The 23,164-nt window shown below is 41.6% G+C and overlaps 1 protein-coding gene across 5 annotated transcripts in view; it reads left to right on the top strand.

The window, feature by feature from the left end:
- ythdc1 (YTH N6-methyladenosine RNA binding protein C1) overlaps positions 1-18,642 on the top strand; it is a 42,015-nt gene extending 23,373 nt beyond the window's left edge. For all 5 annotated transcript variants that reach the window (XM_056290881.1, XM_056290883.1, XM_056290879.1 and 2 more), the window contains 9 exons: positions 2,035-2,152; positions 2,639-2,723; positions 5,536-5,690; positions 9,555-9,634; positions 9,889-9,925; positions 11,053-11,092; positions 11,197-11,262; positions 11,497-11,727; positions 17,471-18,642. In XM_056290881.1, the coding sequence (XP_056146856.1) occupies positions 2,035-2,152; positions 2,639-2,723; positions 5,536-5,690; positions 9,555-9,634; positions 9,889-9,925; positions 11,053-11,092; positions 11,197-11,262; positions 11,497-11,727; positions 17,471-17,701 (1,043 nt within the window). In that variant the 3' untranslated portion in view covers positions 17,702-18,642. The remainder of the gene's footprint in view (positions 1-2,034; positions 2,153-2,638; positions 2,724-5,535; positions 5,691-9,554; positions 9,635-9,888; positions 9,926-11,052; positions 11,093-11,196; positions 11,263-11,496; positions 11,728-17,470) is intronic.
- The last annotated feature ends 4,522 nt before the right edge of the window (positions 18,643-23,164 follow it).

The following is a 23,164-nucleotide window of genomic DNA, read 5'->3' as shown; positions in this document are numbered from 1 at the left end:
CTAGCCGGAATCCATATTCCATGAAAGTTGTATCAGCAATTTGCTGGTTGCAACCTGTTGACATTTGTGTAAACAGTGTCAAGCGATGATAATGTGAACGAAAGCCATCAGATTCCCATATTGAGACGCTTTCTGAGGCGTGACAGAACCAGTCATAAGGAATGTAGCTCAAGTTTAACTTTATTGTCATATGTATTTAGAATACAATGAAGTTCTTGTGCTCTGGCTCTCTCTGCCTTAACACAAGGGACACCGGGTACCCACGACTTGTCCACAGCAGGCATGTGTCTGAAGCAAGAGCGTTATTAAAATAAGAGCATGTCTAAAATGTCTGAGAAATGGACCGACCTAGAAAAGACAGCTTTGTTCAGGCCACACAGAGGATAAAATCAATTAAAGTGACAACATTTTGGCTTTCAAAAAAGGGGGATGTGGGTTAACCGATTTAACGCCATGATCTCATAGATCGCCGGTTCGAATCCCCGCGTTACCTCCGGCTTGATCGGGCGTCCCCACAGACACAATTGGCCATGTCTGCGAGTGGGAAGCAGTACGTGGGTATGTGTCCAGGTTGCTGCACTAACGCCTCCTCTGGTCGGTCAGGGCGCCTGTTCGGGGGGGAGGGGGGAACTGGGGGGAATAGCGTGATCTTCCCACGTGCTACGTCCCCCTGGTGAAACTCCTCACTGTCAGGTGAAAAGAAGCGGCTGGTGACTCCACATGTATCGGAGGAGACATGTGGTAGCCTGCAGCCCTCCCCGGATCAGCAGAGGAGGTGGAGCAGCGACCGGGAGTGGGGCAATTGGCCGAGTACAATTGGGGAGAAAAGGGGGGGGGGTTAAAAAAAATGTCAAGGAGCATTGGAGTTGTGGGAAAGGCAAGGCACATTCCGGATCATAAAGCACTGTGAATTCTGGATTGTTCACTTGTACTGCTCTATTTGAATTAACAGTGTGGAGGTATGGGGGGAACACCTACCTACAGTCATTCTGTGTACTACAAAAAAGAGCAATAAGAGTAGTAAATAATGTAGGATATTGAGAACACACTAACAAACGGTTTTTAACACTCATGGGCTGTATGAAGTTCATGGACCTGGTAGAATTTAAGACTACACATCTTGTACAAAGCAAGATATAATCTACTATAATCCACTCACAAACGCACGTGTGTTTCAAATTGTGGGGTAAGTTTGTGGAATGGTTTAGATGAAAAAGTCAAAGAAAGCACAAGTTGAAATCAATTCAGAAAGATGCTTTTACAAAAAAATTCTTTTGAAGAGGTACAAGGATGAGGAGGAGGTTTTGCTCCTCTTGTGACCATGACACCCGTGGTGGATGCTGTTATTGTTGTCTTTTGGAAACTTGTTATTGTTTTGTTTTTTTTTTAATTGATTTTATTGGGGGGTTTTTGTTGTTTGTTTTATTTATGCTATACATATTTATGTTTAGGCGGCATGGTGGCGCAGTGGTTAGCACATGTCGCCTCACAGCAAGAAGGTCCTGGGTTCGAGCCCCGGGGTAGTCCAACCTTGGGGGTCATCCCGGGTCATCCTCTGTCTGGGGTTTGCATGTTCTCCCCGTGTCCTCCCACAGTCCAAAGAAATGTAGGTCAGGTGAATCGGCCGTACTAAATTGTCCCTAGGTGTGATTGTGTGTGTGTGTGTGTGTGCGCGCACCCTGTGTGATGGCCCGGCGGTCTGTCCAGGGTGTCTCCCCGCCTGCCGCCCAATGACTGCTGGGATAGGCTCCAGCATCCCTGCGACTCTGAGAGCAGGATAAGCGGTTCAGATAATGGATGGATGGATATTTATGTTTATTTATTTATTTTGCATGTTGGAAATAAAGACATTTGATTTGATTTTAATTGGTGTAGAGTTTAAGGTTTAATTTTTAACTTAATCAGGCTTTTATTCAAATGTGAATTTGGTTATCCCAAACTCATTTTAATCAGTGACTGATTTTTGATCAGGGTTATGACGTCCCTTCTAATAAGGATTGGAGTGAATTAAAAATATTTTTTATGTTTCTTGAGGTTTTGCCCGGCTGTCGTCTGAGTCGCACCATGGCGGGTCGCCCATCCACTGGGTTCTACCAGCTGGCATGAATGCCAAGATGCTTGGCGGTGTGTTCAAGATCGACTGGCTCTGCAGGTACAGGAAGTACATAAAAACATGCATACCAGCAGGCCTTTGTCATTACCCAGTAATACTATACAATACAAACGAAACTATTGTCAGCCCTTAGTAAGTACTAACATTGACCACCTGCCAAATGCTCAAATCAACTACCATCCAAGTAATTTGAAGGGCTAATTACCAGCTAAATGCTAGGAAGTGTTAGCCACCAGCTAAATGCTAATGTTAGCTATCAGCCAAATTGTGAAGCTGGCCACCAGTATATTATTAGCATTGGCAACAGACCCCTTGATCTTTTCTTTTTTTTTTTTTTTTTTTTGTAAATGCAATGTGTTTTGGTAAAATAGTGGGGGGGGGGAATCTGGGAAATCCCCACAGCCTGTGTTTAGAATGCAAACTATAGAAGTACACTTATTCTTTCTTTCTTTATTGCTATTGTTCTGTCCTTATGTTCCTTTTTCTTTCTTGTTTCTCACGTTTCCTTCTTTATTACCTTCCCAGGCGTGAGTTGCCCTTTACAAAAACTGTCCACCTCTCTAACCCTTGGAACGAACATAAGCCTGTCAAGATCGGCCGTGATGGACAGGTAATTGCACCAGTTTTACTTTTTTCCCCCCCTGTCGAAAAGGTTTTCAAGGGAAATTGTTTTTATTTAAAAAAATTTTTTTGAAGTTTCAAAATTACTGCAATTTAGCCAATGATCTGTCAGGTCAAGTCAAGTTTATGTATATAGCACATTTAAAACAACCACAGTTGAACCAAAGTGCTGCACAAGGTTAAAATACAATACAAAATAAGTGACACATTTGAATATAAAAATAGCTCTGCATAAATCATGGAATATTAACTTATCAAATAATCTTAATTTTACTAACAATCTATTTCCTGGCTCTGTGCCCGGCCTTTGGTGTTCCCCAATGGGCGTTAAGGGCCCAGACACAGCAAACCAACATCAGAGAACTAGCGGCGACGAAGGCTGACTGTTGCGTCGCCTGCGTCTGGGCCAAAAAGTAGCACTTGAACACACCGCAAAGACTGCAGCCAACGGCCGACTGGGCTGGCATGTATGTTCTGCGCCTGTGTGAGAGGAAATAATTCCATACCAGCAGGTGGCAGTAGTCTGTATTCGGCCTTCAAAATTTGAAACCGGAAGACCCAGGACTGTGGATCTACAAACCGTAAACAAAGCAGCGTTTGCTTACCATTTTCACTCAGCTCTCGCCCACTACAGACGGTGTGGTAGTATAACTACTTCTAATGGAGAACACGTCTGATGGAAAGTTGCAAATGGCGCTGGCGTTATCAGCCCCTGGTGTTCTGGTTGTGGAAGAAGAAAGGAAGAGGCAGAGATGAAAATTAAGGAGAAATCACACTAAATGGGTGAAATCATGGATACTACAGCGACAGGCTCAAGGGGCTTTCCCGAACCTGTGTCGAGAGCTGGAAATAAATGAAACCTCCGATTTTAGAAATGTCCCTCGGCTCTTTCCTGTTCAGTTCCACGTGTTGAAGGAACTTATCAGTCCAGTCATTTTTAAAATTCAAATAAAACAACAAAAAAAATACACCAACTACCAGGATTGTATCTCTGTAGGGGACCATCTGATGACCTGATGATTTGCTTGCTTTCGTAACTTCCGTTTCTCTTCTCGTGCACTGATTCGCTAAGCTGAACAGCCAATCAGAGTGATCTCTCTCGCCAACAGGCTCCGCCGCCGGTTCAACATGCTGAATCGACTGAAAAGCTGCCGGCACGGGTCCAATTAGTGCCGACAGTGCGGGACACAGCGCAAAAACTAGAGCTACAGAGGCTCACCGACGACCCGACATTGGCTGCCGTCGGCCTGGTGTGTCACGGCCTTAAGAGTGCGTGTGTTTGGGGCCTGCAGCTGAGAACTACAGTCTCCCCATATTTAGGCTGTAAACTCTAATAGGTATTTTGCAGACTTGGTTGAAGTGTGAGTGGGGTTGTGTTCAGGAGTTAGGGTTTAGAATTTTAATTTATCTGACAGAATCCTATAAATCCAGGGTGATTTATAGAATACAGACGGACACAACAAAAGATGAAATCAGAACACTGAAACATGATTTGTTCCTAGCTACACATCGAGGCTTTATTGCATAAGGACGGTCAGTGAGGAACAGAGCTGAGGGAGAGGACGGGAGCATCGTTGCTTGCAGATAATAAATACTAAGAGTGATAACACTTACACATTAGTCATTATCTAGTACAATATCCAGCTTGTGCTTTTCCTACAGTATGTGTATAAATGACTACTTGGTTAATGGCTGACATACTGTATTGATCGTATCTCTCGCTGAGGTAAAATAAGTACTTGTAAGTGCCTGGTAAGTAGACATCTAAAGTAATTGTTGAGCTGTTGTATGTTTAGACAGCTAAAGTAATTGAAAGCGGCTTTCTAAAGTAGACAACTTTTTCCTCTTTTCAATAAAATTATACGAACTAATACTACTACTACTAACTAATACTACTACTATACTGATTATAACTGCTACGAACTTAAGCTCTTTCTATCCTGGTAGAAGTGTGCATTTTCTCACTCGGTTTCTCTCTTCCAGCGGAGCTATAAAACACTTCCAGTTCAGGGGCGTCCAGGTGGCGTGGCAGTCTATTCCGTTAACTGCCAACAGGGGGATCGGCAGTTTGAATCCCCGTGTTACCTCCGGCTTAGTCGAGCGTCCCTATAGACACAATTGGCCGTGTCTGCGGGTGGGAAGCCGGATGTGGTATGTGTCCTGGTCGCTGCACGAGTGCCTCCTCTGGTCGGTCGGGGCGCCTGTTCAGGGAGGAGGGGGAACTGGGGGGAATAGCGTGATCCTCCCACGTGCTACGTCCCCCTGGTGAAACCCCTCACTGTCAGCTGAAAAGAAGCGGCTGGTGACTCCACATGTATTGGAAAAGGCATGTGGTAGTCTGCAGCCCTCCCCGGATCGGAAGAGGTGGTGGAGCAGAGACCATGACAGCTCGGAAAAGTGGGGTAATTGGCTGGACACAATTGGGGAGAAAAGGGGGGGGCACTTTTAGTTCTATTTAGTGAGGTGTTGCTATTACATTGTCCTCTGCTGGCTGTAATTAATTTGAGGAGGCTTTTAATTAATGTTTTTTTCCTCGGGTCGTGACCCTGGTTTGTCCTGAGTGGCCAAAATTATCATTTGGTGGCTGAAACAAGGTTTTCTGTAAAGAAAATATGCTGTGGGGGGCCTATTGTGTTCTCCTTTTATAAGTTTGGGTCTTGAGCCTTATCTTTTGTTGCTCCAAGTGTTTCAGTTTTAAGACTCTTTTAGTCACGTACAAGGCTTAACTTGTAGTTATGTTAATAAACAATTGATCTCACTGTCACCCTCTCCTCCTATCATCTCCAAACTTCCCTCTGAAGGAGATCCAGCCGGACGTCGGTGCCCAGCTCTGTGCCCTCTTCCCTTTGGATGAGAGTGTTGACGTGCACCAGGTTGTCCACGCCATCCGCCGCAAGCGCCGCACACCCTCGGAGCCCCGTCCCCGTGGGCGCCCTGCCCATCGCGAGCCGGGAAGGTTAGGAATTCCTGCCCAACCCCTCTCCAATAAAAAAAAACACCCCCTTTTATGTATGTTGGACTTCCAAATCCTCGCTGCCCCTGAACGGAACGGGTCAGGGGGTGGTTGACGGTTGTAAGCTCCACCACTGGAAGGGTGACGCCATTGGATGATGCAGCAACAACATCGGCGAGAGTTTCTCCATTGTCTTGGCAATGGTTTTGGTTGTTGCTTCACTGCCAGGATGTAGCAGTCCATAGATGCACTTCTCCTCTAAACGTTGTTGGTTGGTTTTGGTGCAATCCCTTGTCTCAGTTTGACCAGGTCTAGGTTTAGGGTAGCTCTTACAAGGTGCTGGGCTTTATCATAAAACTGTTAATGCTCAGATAGCTAGCTAGCTAGCTCACACAGAGTATTTATTGGTTCAGTCAGAAGGTTGAGGTGAAGATGAAGTTGCTAGACAGTTTTTAAACAGATCAAATTTTCCAAGGGTAATGTTTAATAAAAATGGTAGGACCCCATTCCCAGTGGTCTGTAAGTGGACAGCCACTAGCCCTTAAAAAATATCAAGTGCAGATCGGGAGATAGTCGGGGGGGGGTGTATCTTAAAAATCGGCGCTATATGTTTATAGTTTTAGTCTAAAGAAAGTGTTTAAATTGTTTTTTCCCACATTTCTAGAAAGTTTTTGCTTGAAGGGAACAGTTGTTAAGCAGCACATTGGCGCAAGAACCAAGCTAGTTTTGAAAATGTGTTCTCTTGGTGCGAACATAGTGTAGATAAACTTTACTTGATTCTGTTGAAGAAAGTTGTTTCAAGGAGGGTTTTCTACCCACAACCAAAGGATTTCCCTGATGTTAAAAGGTATTTCCAAACCAAAGTTTTGAGGAATTATTCTTCATTTTGGCTAATCTTACGCTGGATCAATTTTAACTGTTTTTTTTGTTTTTTGTTTTTTTACTGAAAACCATGTAGCTAATATTTCACTTTACAGGAATTTTGCCCCCAGAGTATAACAGTTGTTTAAGTTTTGAAGAATCACTTTCTGTCTTTAGGTTTGAACCAAGTCAAGCTGAAACTGATGGTTTTCCTTAAGTGTGGCTTAAATGTTATTTCCCCATAAGAGAGGGGAAGAAAAGTAAGAAATGGTTATGTTAAAAAGACGAATTCAAGTTGACGATAAGTTTTGCTAGTTTTAAGGAATGATCTTCTGTCAGTAGGCCCTAACCTGGTCTGGAAGAATTGCAAATGTATGTGTTTGAATGATAAACTTTGTAGCTAAAAGGTCTTTTTGCCCTTTCAGGAAATTCCCCTCGAATGGAGTGCAGAGTTTGCTAAAAAAAGCCCCCTGTTGTCGTAGCTGTCGGGACTGTTTCGCTGTTTTTCTGTCAGGAGCCTGATTTCTGTTGAAAGGACAATGGAAGGATAAGCTTTGCATTAAAAAAAAGAAGTGCGTTGCCAGGACTGTGGTCACCCCTTTTCGACCCTCCTCAGTTGGACTATGAGAAAACAAAGGGTCGCTGGGTGGCGCCAGTCATTCTCGGGCAATGTTAATGTGCTGGAAAAAAAAAAGCATATTAAGTAACAACAGAAAAAGAGAAAGGAAAGAAAGATATGGACTTTTGGGGGGAAAATGAAAAGGGGTGACGTTTGTTTCTAGGGACTCTGGGAAATGAACTCTGGGTAATTTTGCAGGGGAAGGGGTGGCGGACGGAGGCAGGGTGGGCAGGGTTCAGTCTTGGTTCCAGACCAAAAAAAGAGGGAATACCTTCGCCCAGAAAGAAAATATAAGTCCCTCTATTGCTTCACCCTCCCTCTATGAACTGAGAAAAAGGTTTGTTCCGATTGAGGGTCCACCCACTTTGTCTTCCTGTACCGAATGGACTGGAATGTGGCTTTAAAAATTTTCAAACCGTTCTACTTAAGCAAAAATACACACACACACGCACACGCATGCTCTCGTTTGGACTGATCGCCCCCCCCCTTCCCCCTCTTCTGCCCCCTTGTGGGCTGGAGGTTCAAGCTGGACTTTGAAAATATCTGTTTTCTAAGTATTGATGATAATAGTTAGAATTCTCTGGACGACACACGTTTGAAAACTTCCCTTCTCTGAGTGGACTTAGGAATTACTTCTACAACTACTCCTACAACTACTACTGCTACTACCACTACTACTACTACTGCAGTATCTCTAGAAAGATGTGATGGACTTTGGATATGGGCGGGAAGGGGGAAAGGGGCTGTAATCTCTCCTGTTTGATTGACGGACTGCATCATCATCATCACCATCACCCAAACGCCGCCCCCTTTCTCCTCCTCTCCCTATCCCCAACCTATTCCTCTACCTCCCCCTTTTCTACCACACCTCCTTGCTCTTTCCCCTTCTGGTAAAATTATTTATGGCTGTCATGGGGGGTAAGAGCCCAAATTTAAAGAGGGGGGGGCCTGAGATGGACTTTGAACGACCCATCACATGAACTGTATTTTTTTTAACGATTTTTTCCCCCCAAATGGCTATCTTTAAAATATTTTGGCCTCAAAAAATAATCTCTTCAAGAAAGCGGTATGTCCTCCATTTTTAAAAGGCTTTTTCTCTCTTTCTTATACCTTTTGTGAACAATGCTAATACTTTTTAAAAAATTCTTTTGAGATTGTGAAAATTCCACATGGGTGGTGTCTTCGGACACAAAGTTCAATCATAAATCTCAAAAGTATTGCAAAAGGTTTTCTTCTAAGGGATTTTTAAGGAATAAAAACACTAATGCCTTCAGCTAAGAAGGCATTAATTAGTTTAGAGGGTGTATTCATTAATAACTAACATTTTTATTAAGAAAAATCACCGCTATGTTGAGTTTTTTGAAGGCTTTTTTTTTTTTTTTTCAAACAAAAGGCCCTTTAGGATCAAAACAAAGTATTGATGTACTTCTTTTCATGATATCTTTAGGGCTCTTTTCCTCAAATATAGACTTTTAAACTGGAAATATAATCAGTTTATTATGATTTTAATCTACAAAGTAGCAGTTTTCAAACCAATGAACTCTGCAAATGGAAATATATTTGGATATTAATCTCAAGTGTCTTAGAAAGATGTAGGTATTAATTTTAATAATGGCATATTACTAAAGAATACAGGTTAACTGATTTTATTTTTATATTTGCTGTGCTAGGGTAAATATTTGGGCTAAAGTTGTTGATTTTACCTGGACATGGCCAATCAAATCTTGGGATGCATACTAGTATATATCCAATTTATATTCAAATTAACAGATCATTTGGAATTGGTTACAAAAGAACAGAAAATTGGTTCAAAAAATTTTTTTAAAAAATAGTTACAAAAAAACATTTGGAACTGGTTACAAAAAAAAACAAAAAACAGTAAATTGGTTACAAAAAAATAGTTACAAAAAATAATTTGGAATTGGTTACAAAAAACAAATGGTTTAAATTTTGTTCAAGTCTTAAGCATTTACAAAACGCATCCAAAGAAAAAGATAAAGTTCCTGTAGTTCCCTACTTTCTTGAAAAGATTTAGAGATATTTTAACTAGTCGTGGAAAAGAATCCCTTAATTTCCCAAATTAGTCGTCAAGTTTGGATAAGAGAAGATAAGCGTGTCTGTAGGGGGTAAGTATGTCAGGTAGAACGTATAGGTTTACGTGCTGGCTATACAGAAGGGCTTAGGCTAGCTGTGGCCTACAATTCATTAATGATCCTTTTCGACCTCAAACATTTCCAAAATTTTGTTTTTGTCTGAACTAAATTGGCCATTTTAAAAAGTTTCTTTTACAATATTCTGGCATTTCCTATTTTTTGGTTGTTTTTTGTGTATGTGTGTCTGTGGTTGTGTCGAGTGTGTGTACCTTACTATTCCACCTTTTCGATCAGGCGTCGCACAGAAGAGTACGATGTTCATGGCAGGAAGCGCCCGCGTGTGGAATATCCCTCGGAGTACAACCAGCGCCCAGGTCATTACTACACTAATACAGTGTTGCCCTAAAATATTGTATTTTTCTATTTTTTTTTGTATGTATTTATTTTTTTGTTTGGGGTGGGGGGTGGGGTGGGGTAATCCAGATTGACCTTCAAGAGGAACCGGCAAACCACAGTTGTGATGCGGAAGTATCATTTGACTTGAGCACCTGTTGAAGATGTTTGTGATGGGCGTGTCATCTTACTCTTACTTACATCTCACTTAGTTTTGTTTGCTTTTCGCCAACAGGTTTTGTCCAGGATCTTCGTAACCAGCCCGTTGACAGGTAAATGAAACATATATTGAACAAGAATTTTTGTTCTTTTTGAACTGCTTTACAATTTTGAACAGGTCTGCTTTGATCAGAGGCAAGCTTGATTAGATTACAAGATGTACGAATGTAATGAAATCTACTGAACCATATAAATAGAAGATAAATAAACAATAATAAATACATAAAATCTTTTGCAGTAACTATTAAACTACATGAATAGCTGATCTTTAAGGTGGAACATTATATGTAAATAGGTTATTTATTCAAGTATTATGGTTACAAGATCACTCGATAGTAAATATGGTAAATTAGAGTGGATCTACCTTTTTATATGAAATATATATTAAACTTAACGAGGTGTTTACAAAATAAGTACAGTAAATGTTAACTTGATTTCCTTTTAAATGAAATATTCTGCAATATGTATAAGCTTTTTTTTTGTAAGTATAGCAAATGAGCAGTATTCATAGTTTACCAGTACCCTGTTTCTACAAACTGTTCATGTACTTCACATTTTTTACTAAACGCTTTTGGAGGTAAAACCAAAAATACCAGCTCCAAGAGATTATTTAATCATATATATATATAACTATAAAATAACTGCTTTTATATAATTGTAAGACTGTGTAAACACAACATCATTGCACGTTGTCCGTCTTGGGAGAGAGATCCTCCTCTGTTGCGCACCGTGAGGTTTCTCCCTTTGTTTTCTCCCTGTTAAAGGTTGTTTTTTTTTTTAAGGACTTGTTTCTTATCCAGTGTGAGGGTCTAAAGACAGGGTGTTGTGTTGCTGTAAAGCCCACTGAGGCTAATTTGTAGTTTGTGATATTGAGCTGTACAAATAAAATTGACTTGACTTAAGACTGAAAATTAATCATAGTTAATACTCTTAACTTTCTGAAAACCAAAGATCATACATAATCATGAATTTAATTTGAAATCAGTCGATAGTTTGCTTTATTCTTTAAGCTAGCAGAAAAAAATATTAGGGTCTTTATAGTACAACTGTAGATCCTCAGAAAACATCAGAAAAAATGAAATTATTACAGTATAAAATATATGCTAAATTTTTAGGACAAATTATTAATGTACTAACAATAAGCAAATCCTGTTATTGTGTGTTTCAAATCATTTGACAGGCGATTCTCGAGTGTGCGGAGAGACGTTTTCCTCAATGGGGTAAGCAGAGAGAAGGGGGGGGTGATAGTCTTTTGGTGTGTCTGTGTTGTCATGAGCTTTACGAGCATTTTAAACTGATTTTCTCCACCTTTCTGTCTGTCTAGTCCTATAATGATTACATCAGAGATTACCATCATGGTGTAGGACCCCCTGCCCCATGGCAAGCTTTGGTATGTCCCTTACTTGTCTGTTATAATGAAGAGAACATTTCTTGCAAACATTGTTGACAAAATGATATCAAAATCACTGCAATTTTGTGAATTACAATTCAATTTATAAGAATATGTAAGTTAATGTTAACACAAGTAATAAAATTATCACTACAAGCAGAAGATGAAATAGATGATTATTTCTATAAGAAAATACTTATGATCCCACCCCCCTCACCATTCCCCCCAAAACAGGCACCTTACCCGGGCGTTGAGCAACCCCACCACCACCCCTACTACCACCACCACCATCATCACGGTCACCATGGTCACCATCCCCCGCCCCCACCACAGGCCCACCCACCTTACTCTGGCCACGCCCACCACCATCACAGTGGCCACGCCCACCACCAGCCTCCAGCACCCCAGCATGACGCTCGCTTCCGGGAGAAAAGGCTGGCGCGTGCCTCCTTCTCCTCAAGTCCGGTGAGAAATACTTCACATCGTCATTGTTGACAGTAAGGTCACAGGTTCAAAGCAGCAGTTTTCAACCTTGTGCCATAGCGAACTGTGTAATTGCAGGTTTTAATTTGAACTCAGTACTGCAACAGTTGATTTCACTAAGTAGCACATGTTTAACCAGGCGGGAGCACTAGTTAGTGAAATCAGCTGGTGTAGTGCTGGGTTGGAAATGAAACCTGCATACACACAGCTCTGTATGGCACATGGGTGAGTACCAGTGGTTTTGTTTTATAGGAACCTTTTAATTTCTAAAAGACTGTAATTTGGTTGAAAAGGGTTGGAACAAATACAACTTGATCCAGTGTATTATCAGGTACAATGAATTGGGCTAGATTAGGGTTGGAAGATATCAAATTTCTCCACTGACACAATGTGAGGGTGAATGAGAGGCGTTAATTATAAAGCGCTTTGGAAAACATTGCTATATAAATGAATTCCCTTTACTAGTCCATTTAGCAATGCTAGATTTGCTTGCAGTAAATTTGAGTTCCTCTAATTTTCTTCTCAACCAAGTTACAATAAAATAACTACATTGTGCTTGTTGGGAAATAAAGATGTTAATTCTGATACAGAAACCCATTATGCCGCTAATCAGTAGACATTAAAAAAATAAACCACATTTGATCGTTTTACATTTTAATTCAAAAAACTCAATTTAACATTTTCAACCAAGCGTATATTAAAGCTTTAGCTGCATTGTGATGACAAACAAATGAAAACCTAGGCTGGTAGTGATTACAATAAAACTTGGATTAAAAATAGGCTAAAATGTGCCTATAAGTACAACAGAAACCATGGTTTGGTTAAAAAATGAGTATGTCCAGCCTCTCTTGCTTCATCAGGAGGCAGTTATGTTGGGAACGTTGGCTGCATCGGTCGCGGCACACTTGCAGAATTACCCTCAGGCACATTTTGACATCATAGGGAATGATATCTCTCTTGTTACCATGTTGCAAGTATGGTGGCTGAGAAGTGCAAAGCACAAAATTTCTCAAAATAAGTTAAGAAATAGGCCTCCGCGGTGGTGCAGCGGTCTAAGCATCAGCTTTGTGTCAATGCAGTTGCCCACCTGGGACCGGGTTTCGCGCCTTGGTCTCGCCAGATCCGACTATGGCCGGAGTCAATGAAGCAGCAACATTAGCAAATGCCGCTTCGGGAGGGGGGATGAGTTGGCTTGTGTTCATCACATGATATACATCCCTGTGTGTGCCGGGAAAACAGGCGTTGGCTTGGCTCGCCTTGTCTCGGCGGTGGCGAGGCAGTTCCCTCAACACTGCCAGTCAGAGCAATGCGAGAGATGCAGTTGGTGAACGCATACAGTATGAGGATGGGTGTTTGATCTAGAATAGGGATCAATTGGCCACTATATTGGGAGAAAAAAAGGGGAAAAAATCAGAAATAAATTTATTAAAAAAAAGCTAAATAAGTTAAGAAATAGAAGAACACGTTTCCCAGAACAAATTAATAAGACATGAACATGAAACATGTTTTCAACATGAAAAACTTGAAAATTTGAAAACATGAAATGTGTTTTCCATATATGAAAACATGACCATTCAGAAGAAACTTTTAACAAAACAAAAGACACAACATATCAGGGAAAATAATACATTTAAAAGAAAATACTCATTTCACGATACAAAATAGCAAAACACATTGCACAAAAGAAATGATCAAAACCAAAAACAGTCATTTCACAAACAAAGAAGCCAAGAAAACATGATATTTCATTTAATTGAGAATGGAACAAATCAAGTTATAAAACATTGGATTAAATTCGGTCCCATATGGGGGCGTCCGGGTGGTGTGGCGGTCTAGTCCGTTGCCTACCAACATGAGGATTGGCGGTTCGAATCCTCGTGTTAGCTCCGGCTTGGTCGAGCGTCCCTGCAGGCACAATTGGTGATGTCTGCGGGTGGGAAGCCGGGTATGGGTATGTGTCCTGTTCGCTGCACTAGCGCCTCCTCTGGTCAGTCGGGGAGCGCGCCTCTTTGGGGAGGAGGGGGAACTGGGGGGAATAGCGTGATCCTCCCACGTGCTATGTCCCCCTGGTGAAACTTCTCACTGTCAGGTGAAAAGAAGCGGCTGGTGACTCCACATGTATCAGCGGAAGCATGTGGTAGTCTGCAGCCCTCCCCGGATCGGCAGAGGGGGGTGGGGCAACGACCGGGATGGCTCAGAAGAGTGGGGCAATTAGCCAAGTACAATTGGGGAGAAAAATCCAAAACAAAGAAAACAGCTAAAGTCATACCAATATCTAAAGTTGTGGACAAACATGTACTCTCAAACTAAAGACCTGTTTCCCTGCTTCCACAGTTCTATAAAATACTGGAAAAAATATTTTATACAAGACTAGATGATTTTATCACAATACATAATGTACAGTATGAACAATAATATGGTTTTACAGCTAACAGAGCAGCATGGTGGCGCAGTGGTTAGCGCTGTCACCTCACAGCAAGAAGGTCCTGGGTTCGAACCCCAGGGTTTTCCATCCTTTGGAGGTCATCCCAGGTCATCCTCTGTGTGGAGTTTGCATGTTCTCCCCGTGTCTGCGGTGGGTTTTCTCCAGGTGCTCCGGTGTCCCCCACCATCAAAAAGACATGCGTGTTAGGGTTAATACACCTGTCTGTGCCCCTGAGCGAGGCATGGCAAGACGAACTGGAGTTGGTCCCCGGGTGCTGCACGGCAGCTGCCCACTGCTCCTAGCTACACAGCTAGGATTGGTTAAATGCAGAGCGTAATTTCCCCATCACAATGGCAGTAGAAAAAGAATATGTTGTAGGGGTATTTCTGGATTTAAAGAAAAAGCATTTGACACTGTTGATCATGAGTTATTAATTAAAAGTTACAAAGATATGGAGTTATTAATTAAAAGTTACAAAGATATGGTGTCAGAGGGATAGCACTATTCTGGTTATCCAGAACTACAAAATACACTACAAAATAGGTACCAATATGTCGAAATGCAAAACTTCAAAGTACAATTACTGAAGATTGGGTGTGGAGTGCCCCAGGGCTCAGCGTTGGGAACTTTGTTGTTCATATTGTACATAAACTATATGTGAAGTGTCAAAAAACCTGAAAGCCATTCTGTTTGCAGATGATACAAACTTACTCTGCTGTGGAGACAACTAGGAACAACCCTTCGATACAGTGGAAAAGGAATTGAGGAGGGTGAAGAGTTTGTTAGACGCAAATTAACTAACACTGATCTTTTAGTTTTTTATTTATTTATGATTTTTCCCTTTTTCTCCCAATTTAGTGGCCAATCGATCCCTATTTTAGTTCAAACATCCACCTTTGTACTGCATGCGTTTGCCAACTGTATCTCTCCGGCCGGCAGTCTCGAAGGAGACACCTCGCCACTTTCGTGACAAGGCGAATTCAGGCCGAACCACTGCTTTTTCCAACACAGAGACGCATTCATGTGACGAACACAAGCCGATTCTGCCCCCCTCCCGAAGACAGCGTTGCCAATTATTGCTGCTTCATCGAGTCCGGCCATAGTCGGATCTGACGAGACCGAGGCGCGAACCCCGGTCCCCAGTGGGCAACTGCATCAACACACTAACTAACACTGAATTTAAGCAAAATGAAATTTATAATCTTTGGGAATTGATCTAACGACTCAGACAAGAAATGTATGATAAACGACATAGAAATCGAAAAAGTATCTGAAATTAAATTTCTCGATGTAGTAATAGACAACAAATTAATTTGGGAGCCACACATAAATTATATTAAAGCTGAAATATCCAAATCAGTTGCAATACTTATCAAAGTCAAAGATCTACTAAATCAAGCTTCCCTATATACATTATACTGTTCCTTCATGCTCCATACATTACCTGCTGTGCGGAAGTGTGGAGGAACACCTACAAAGCAAACACAGATCCAATCTTCAGCCTCCAAAAAAGAGCTATATGAACTGTAATTAAAACCACTTACAGAGAATCAACACATCCACTAAAGTACCAAAATTGAAAGATTTGGGTTGATTTTAAAACTATTCAAATCATGTACAGAGTAATAAATCAACAATTACCTATTAGTATCCAAGGGTTGTTCCAACCGAGAGGAAGTAAACACAGTTTGAGGGGAACCTGTATATTCAAAAAACCACCAGTAAGGACAGATGCAAACAGTAATGAGCTGAAAACATGTGGTACTTTATCTGAATTAAAAAGACTCCTCAGAAACAAAATATTGAATGGCCATGAGACGGACCAGTGATCAGTTTGATTTTTTTTTTTGTCCAAATGGGTTGATTTGTTTGAGTCACCTGAGATAAATGTCATGGACACATGGCTGTAAATTGAACTTTCATCAATGCATGACTAGTATAAGGGCGTAGGACTAGAAAAGTTCTCAACTTCTTACCCATTTTGAACATGATTTGAGTTGCTAATTTGTCGCTTATATGTTGTTGATGAAGTTGTCTATTTGTTTTTGTTGCTTATGTTTTTTAATATGTTCAATAAAAAATTATTGATTGATTAGATCAAATCACATAACTACTACTACTACTACTACTTTTGGCTGCTCCCGTTAGGGGTCGCCACAGTGGATCATCCATTTCATCTCCTCCTGTCCTCTGCAACTTCCTCTGTCACACCAGCCACCTGCATGTCCTCCCTCACCATATCCATAAACCTCCTCTTTGGCCTTCCTCTTTTCCTCTTCCCTGGCAGCTCCATATTCAGCATCCTTCTCCCAATATACCCAGCATCTCTCCTCCATACATGTCCAAACCATCTCCATCTTGCCTCTCTTGCTTTGTCTCCAAACCGTCCAACCTGAGCTGTCCCTCTAATATACTCCATCCTAATCCTGTCCTTCTTCGTCACTCCCAATGAAAATCTTATCATCTTCAACTCCTCCACCTCCAGCTCCACCTCCTGTCTTTTCATCAGTGCCACTGTCTCCAAACCATACAACATAGCTGGTCTCACTACCATCTTGTAAACCTTCCCTTTAACGCTTGCTGGTACCCTTCTGTCACAAATCACTCCTGACACTCTTCTCCACCCACTCCACCCTGCCGGCACTCTCTTCTTCACCTCTCTTCCGCACTCCCTTTTACTTTGGACAGTTAACCCCAAGTATTTAAACTCATGCACCTTCATCACCTCTACTCCTTGCATCGTCACCATTCCACTGTCCTCCCTCTCATTCACGCATATGTATTCCGTCTTGCTCCTACTGGCTTTCATTCCTCTTCTCTCCAGTGCATACCTCCACCTCTCCAGGCTCTTCTCAACCTACTCCCTACTCTCACTACAGATCACAGTGTCATCCGTTGACCTCATAGTCCATGGAGACTCCTGCCTGATCTCGTCCGTCAACCTGTCCATCACCATTGCAAACAAGAAAGGGCTCAGAGCCGATCCTTGATGTAATCCCACCTCCACCTTGAACCCATCTGTCATCCCAACCACACACCTCACCACTGTCACACTTCCCTCATACATATCCTGCACCACTCCTGCCTACTTCTCTGCAACTCCCGGCTTCCTCATACTGTCTGTTTCTCCCCAAAATTATGATCCAGACTCAAACATTAGCTGTCATCCTCCTGTAAAATGTTAGATTTAATCAGATTGACTTCAGGCTGGATTAAACCACTAAAACAACTTTCCAAGAGGGAGAAGGTTTTTCTAATCTTAATTTGTCTTTGTGATGTTGCTTTTCTGTCTGACTCCAGCATGACTACGACATGCGGGTGGATGATTTCCTACGTCGGACACAGGCGGTGGTGAGCAGCCGTCGTGAGCGTGAGCGCCAGCGTGAACGGGAGCGACCCCGTGACAATGGTGCAGGAGGAGGAACAAGTGGCGGAGGAGGAAGTGCCAGTGGGAGGAGAGACCGTGAAAGGGAGCGTGGGCGAGAGAGAGACCGAGAAAGGGAAAAAGAGAGGGGGCGGTACCGGAGATGAGGGGAGGGAGAAGTTGGGCAGGAAGGATGTGGTGGATTCATGGGCTTCTGGAGATGAGGGTTATATGTAATTTTTATGTCAAAAATGGCTGTCGAAAGAAATTTTGAAGGGCAGTGGACCACCAGGGTATGGCAAATGATGCTACGTAGCTAGCCACACCACCAGTCTCCCGTCATAGCTGTGACCATAATTTCTCAACAGTGGGTCTTTATAGCATTGAGATATTTAGTTCAGTAATGAGTTGTAATACTTAAGATTACCTGACATCTGCAGTTTGGCACACTGAATGCTATATACTACACTACATGGCAGCGGCGAGGATTGGGCAGGGTGTGTGCCGTTTACCTTTCCCCTCGTTTGTTAGTGTTTAATTACATCCGGTATGGTTTCGCCCTTAAACCCTGAAAACTCGGAGCTCTGCTTTTGTCCTGTAAGCAGGATCGTTTTATTTTGTTGTTGCAGAAAAGGACTGAGGCTCTCTGGAGTAGCTAGCATGCCCGTTTCTGCCTGTTGTTTTTGAAGTATTTTGTCTTTTTATGACTTGAAAAATAATAATGTACTATACCTAGAAGTAAACTGTCATGGTCAATAAGAAAAAAAAAAACAAGCAGACAAATTTGGATAGTCTTTAATAAACTTGTGTTTATGTAAAAACAAAAACAGTGGTCATCAGACACAGTTTTTTAAAATAAAGTAAAAGTTTTTTGGCATTTATCTCCGAACACCAGTGGGCTTCTGCTAAGATGGTGTCAGAACTATTTTCCTCTGCTGTTGTTGACCATGTGTTTCACGGGGTTATCGAAGTTCAAGTTCATGGCATTAAAAGTTCAGTCTGTACTTGATGCACACAGCGGCGCTGCGCCCCCTCCTGCCGTTGTTTTGATCAGACTTTGTACACATTGTTCATTTTATAACTCGCAAAATTAAAGAACTCGCCAATTCTTCATCGCTGTCAGTTCCTTCTGAGGCATTCACTGTCTCGGTTTTTCAAACCAATACACAATGTCAACCCAGTGGTGAGGTATGTCTTGTTTCTTGTTGTCGGTGTAAGGTTCATGTTGCAGCGCACCGTTGCCATGGCAGCACATGACATTACAGATCCTGGGGCCATCAAACATGGAGGATGTTTCAAAGCATGTTATATGTGATGGGTTTTGGAGGTCAGACAGAGGGATTGTCCCTGAAGCAAAATGCTTTTGGAGAACGGTATGATGGCCCAAACTTGAGCCCATATTGGTAACAGGTGGTTACTGATGTAGAGACACTGACCCGGTGAATGATCATTAAAATTTTAACATCCTCAAATCATCCATGGCTGTGTGCAAAACAATGGATTGCCAACTGGATTGGTCAGAAAGGTGAAGAAAACGTGTTTTGCCAACAGAACTTCAAATATGCAGAGGAGATTGTAATCTATGGGGGCGAATGTCTTTGTAATCCAGCTGTTAGTTACTACTCCTCCAACAAATCATCCTCTTTATTCAATCCAGTGGTATAGCTGCAACCTCTGCATAACTGTAGTCCACTGACTTCCGGTTTCTACTGCAGCGGTCATACCAGTTTCCTGTTTTGTTGGCGCGTGCTATTGACAATGGCATATTGTTCACGATGCCTGCAAGATTTGCCATGGGTAAATGTCAACATGCACAGAACTGTCGACAAACTTTCACCTGCAGCTACCAGCAAACGGGTGAAAAGTTTCAACTTGCACATATCAAGTTACGTCCACCGTTATGAGGACGAGTATCCTCATAATTTTCCATTTCCGAATGTCGTTGACATTTATCCATGGTAAATCTTGCAGGCATCGCGAAAAACGTGCCATTGTCAATAGCACGCGCCAACAAAACAGGAAACTGGTATGACCGCTGCAGTAGAAACCGGAAGTCAAGTGGACTATAGTTATGCCTAGAGCCAATTGGATGGAAACAGACTGTTGTGGTCCACAATAGGCAAATGAAAATGGGCTCATGCAAAATGTTGCCAATTAAAGCTGTATGAGGGAATGTCTTGATGGTAAAATATTACCTTTTCATTATTTGTGTTGACAATATCCCCCCCAAAGCCCCATTGCAAATGAAAGAAGAAAAAAAACTTGGATGGATTTGCATATTTGTTGGTTCCTGAGTACATCTTGTGCTTTTCCACGAAATGTTTACTAGCGCAGAGGAGGTGACGTATTTTACGTGTCTACAGACTATATTTTATCTAATGTGTATGTTATATTTGTGCTTGAAATAGTTTACATTTAAAACACAAGTCAACAGTGTTAAACGGTATGATCCACCGTTGTTTTCCTACGTCATTCAAACGACATGAAACTAAATTTCAGCTAAAACTGAAATTTACCTCTGCAGCTTTGATTTGGTAACTAACCACCTGTTTCCCATGACAGCACACACATGGACAAGAACACAACTTCTGAAAATATTTAATCTATTGATGAAAATGTTGTAATATGGGCAATCATTTGTTGGAATCTTCGCCACCTTAGCAGCAGGATGTAGGCCTGTTTTAGCGCAGCAGTGTGTTTATAATCTCTTACGAGACATCAAAACACCAGAAGGGAGACGGTGTGGTCAAAACTGAGCAGGTGGTACAAATTGGGTTCCAGTGCCTATTTACGATGGGAAAATGTCTGCAGTCAATCCACTACCCTGTCTGTCACCCTGCTGGTAAGTATTGTGAATAAAGGCCTGGATGTTTTAAACGGAACAAGATTCCAAGATGAAGCTTATAGAACAACTTTCCATATCGATCGGTTACTGCCACTGGTGGAAGAAGTATTCAGAACTTTTACTTAAGTAAAAGTAGCAATGCCCTAGTGTAAAAATACTTTGTTACAAATAAAAGTCCTGCATTCAGAATTGTACTTAAGTAAAAGTACAAAAGTATTAGCATCAAAATATACTTAAAGTAGCAAAAGTAAAGGTACTCATTAGGCAGAATGGCCGATTTCAGAATCATATATCATATTATTGGACTATAATTATTGATGCAATAATGTGTTCATCACATTAATGTTGCAGCTGGTAAATGTGGAGCTGACTTCAATTACTCTATATACTGCTGGGTAGCTCAGCCTATAAAATATATCTATTAGTTGATTCATAATTTGTATTAATAATCTAAATCTGCAAAGTAACTAGTAACTAAAGCTGTCAAATGTAGTGGAGTAAAAAGTACCATATTTCCCTCTGAAATGAGTAAAAGTATAAAGTCGCACAAAATGGAGATACTCAAGTACAATTACCTCAAAGTTGTACTTGAGTACAGTACTTGAGTAAATGTACTGTTACATTCCACCACTGGTTATTGGTAATGATTTAAGTATCATTAAGACTTTCTGTCATAGACCAGTTGATGAACAATGAGGGCCCCCTTCATAACCTTGCCAACAGAAGATCCCAGCTGACGGTTTGTTTGTCCGTTGCTCTGCTTGCTTTTATGTTTTGTTCTATTTACGTTATGTAACAATACCCTAGAGCAGTGGTTCTCAACCTTTTTGGGGTCCTGGACCCCCTGCGTATTTTTGATCTACCCTGAGGACCCCTCCACCTGATCTTGGGGGAGGGGGGTTGCAATTTGATAGAAACAGTAGAAACTGCATTTTAAATTGCATTATAGCATTTATTCACTCTTTGGGGCAAAAATAAGAGCTTTCAGTTGTAACTTGGATATAGTTAACAAAACAGAATTCTTATGCTGTAACTTTCAGATATATGTAACAAAACAGAATTCTTATGCAGTAACTTTCAGATATATGTAACAAAACAGAATATGTATTCAGTAACTTTCAGATATATGTAACAACACAGAATATGTATTCAGTAACTTTCAGATATATGTAACAAAACAGAATATGTATTCAGTAACTTTCAGATATATGTAACAACACAGAATATGTATTCAGTAACTTTCAGATATATGTAACAAAACAGAATATGTATTCAGTAACTTTCAGATATATGTAACAAAACAGAATATGTATTCAGTAACTTTCAGATATATGTAACAAAACAGAATATGTATTCAGTAACTTTCAGATATATGTAACAACACAGAATATGTATTCAGTAACTTTCAGATATATGTAACTAAACAGAATATGTATTCAGTAACTTTCAGATATATGTAACAACACAGAATATGTATTCAGTAACTTTCAGATATATTTAACAACAGAATTTTTATGCAGTAACTTTTAACAATGCAAACGGGAGCGAGATCTCTTATTAAAATACAATAAATTACACTTGTGAAACAGATGTAATTAGAGAAAAAAGTCCTGTTACCCTTTATAGTTTAGGTAGATAAAGGTCTCAGTCACATTTGAGTAAAATAATCCTATTTCTATAAATGTCATAGGATCTTTTTTTTAAAGATATTTTATTTTCACGGACCCCTTGCAATTACACCACGGACCACTAGGGGTCCGCGGACCCCCGGTTGAGAAACACAGCCCTAGAGAAGGGTGGCTGTACTTACAATAACGATACGGAGTCGAGGCGGAACGTCTAACGGGTCTTTACTGTCTAACAGACATAAGCAACCCAGCAACAACGTTCTCCATGAACAGTCCAGCTTAGTAGACCACCTCCCCTTTTCTAGTTTAGGACGTGCTCCATGCATTCCGTTGGGTTTACATTTAACATATTTAACAACAAGCATCTCTAGCTAATCTTTGTTCTTTATCATTTGAACTCATTTGTGCATTTACTCATACACACCGTAGACAAAATACAACGCAATAATGTAATTTCATAGAAGAGCACGTTACCGTGAACACAAATTACACCGTAAACAATGACATCATCTTCTCTTCTAGACAGGGTTTGAGCTTAGTGAGACCTTTCAGTTAGGTATCCATAACACCGTCTCTGTATCTGGTGGGGCGTATCTACAGCTTCTGGTGTGGCGTGCGGGAGGGAGGGTGGTGTGTACTCGCCAGAGGGTTTTGCAGTGGCGGGTCGGCTGACCCGGGTGTCTGGGTTGGTCAGGGTCCGTGTCTCTGCACAAACTCAGGCGTGTCTTGCCCAGATGGCGCCTGTCTCTCCTGAGCGTCTTTCCTGCAGACGTCTGCGCGGTGCACGGGCTTGGCTCGCCTCTCGCGCGCATCCCTACGTCATCACCAAAAACGTGTTTGGCAACGACGCCTAATAAACATACTGTAACGTGGATGGATAAGAAGAGCCGCTGGCTCGCGGGTCTGACCCTGTAGTCGAGCGGTTAGCGACGCCTCCTGCGGTGCGGGCGACACGGGTTCGCTTCCCGGCCGCGGCACTTCCTGTGGCTGCGTTGTCCCCCCCGAATTCGCTACAATACTCTCGGATCGGGACGTGTAAGTCTTCACGTTACTCCCATTCGCGCACATGAAGAAGTCACGCTTCTGCCACGACCGGTCACGCGCCTCTGGCACTAATCGTTTCCATGGCAACCACATTGTTGTCATTTGAAAAAACG

This window comes from Lampris incognitus, chromosome 12, assembly GCF_029633865.1.
Source record: "Lampris incognitus isolate fLamInc1 chromosome 12, fLamInc1.hap2, whole genome shotgun sequence".
Taxonomy (NCBI): Eukaryota; Metazoa; Chordata; class Actinopteri; order Lampriformes; family Lampridae; genus Lampris; species Lampris incognitus.
The sequence above is the reverse complement of the archived record's forward strand: the minus strand, read 5'-3'. Positions and strand labels throughout refer to the sequence as shown.